The sequence below is a fragment of the Orycteropus afer genome, unplaced genomic scaffold, assembly GCF_000298275.1.
Source record: "Orycteropus afer afer isolate SDZICR_OR568_19922 unplaced genomic scaffold, OryAfe1.0 scaffold00122, whole genome shotgun sequence".
In the NCBI taxonomy this organism is placed as follows: Eukaryota; Metazoa; Chordata; class Mammalia; order Tubulidentata; family Orycteropodidae; genus Orycteropus; species Orycteropus afer.
In genome coordinates this window covers 8,271,111-8,272,371 of record NW_006921709.1, presented here as the reverse complement: position 1 = coordinate 8,272,371, position 1,261 = coordinate 8,271,111, and the positions used below count along the sequence as shown (strand labels likewise).

Genomic DNA, 1,261 nt, shown 5'->3' with positions numbered 1-1,261 from the left:
GTTTGGTTTGGATTTTTTGGTTAATTCTAGTCATTCTTCAAAAGGTATAATTCAAAGAATCAAGGTTCATTTTCCATTGGCTAGTCATATTCTTTTCCAAATTGCTAAAATTTCCTAGTCTTAGAGGTATTGTATATGGATTACAACACACTATTGTATATACCCCATAAACATTAAAACATTTATAAAGTGTAATCTTTTTGTTTAAGATTGAGTAAGGTTATCTACTATGTGCCATTACCGTGCAAGGTACTTTCATTTATGAAATTTTCATTTTCCCAATGCCTAAGGCACTTGACTACTAACCGGAAGGCTGGTGGTTCAAACCCATCAGCCACTCCTCGGAAGGAAGATGGGGCAATCTACTTCCACAGTGATACTGCCTCAGAAACCTAAGGAGGGGTCACTATGAGTCGGGTGTGACTCGACGGCACATAACAACAACAACATATACAAAGAAACTGATGATTAGAGAGCTTTTATTACTTGCTCAAGATTACAGAGATTTCAGTTCAAATGTGACTCTAAACCCCATGCTCTTTTTTTGTAATCCCCCAATATAATGCTTTTATTAAATAATTTATTTTATAAACTGACTTATGTTCTTTTACTAAATTTTTTCTCAGATATTTCTTTTCTAAAAGTAGGAGTACATTGACATTACTTTTGGGGAAATGTGATAAAATTCTGATATTTAACATTTTAAAATTTCTTATATCTTCTCTGAAGGTTTTTGTTTTGGATAGGATTATGATATTTGGAATTTTCTCTGTATGAGTCTGATTTTGCCTATGAATTGAAAAGCCTCAAATCCTCTTCAGGTTAAAAATGCTTTGATTTAGGAAATTCAAACTTACTTATTTTCTTTTGTTCTTCCAGTATCAATTACAAATACAACATCTGGAATGGTGATACCTGTCTCTGCAATATTTGTTGCTAAAACAATCTGGAAAAAAAAAACAAAACCCCAAAACATTTAGATAACAACTTTCATGTAATATGACATAATTTAAACTTCATTAGATAGTTTGAGTAGATGAATTTTAAAAAGTATATTTCAACTTATTTACAACAGTTCACTATTTATTTGTTATAATTGGCCCATTTTAATTTAGTCTGATTAGTCTAGCCAGCTCAGCTTAAAAATTAGACTAAAGTTACAGCTTTTCACACTAAAAAAAATACCATTCCACCATGGTTGCAGGAGACATCAAGCTCAACTGGCATAATATACTACACAAAAACATTGTTCCACATCCTA

General features: G+C 31.6%; 1 protein-coding gene across 1 annotated transcript in view; it reads right to left on the bottom strand.

Moving 5' to 3' along the window:
- The window catches only part of DHX29 (DExH-box helicase 29), a 112,417-nt gene that overhangs the window by 17,021 nt on the left and 94,135 nt on the right, over positions 1 to 1,261 (bottom strand). The window contains exon 18 of the mRNA XM_007944183.2: positions 858 to 946. Coding sequence (XP_007942374.1) covers positions 858 to 946 — 89 coding nt within the window. The remainder of the gene's footprint in view (positions 1 to 857; positions 947 to 1,261) is intronic.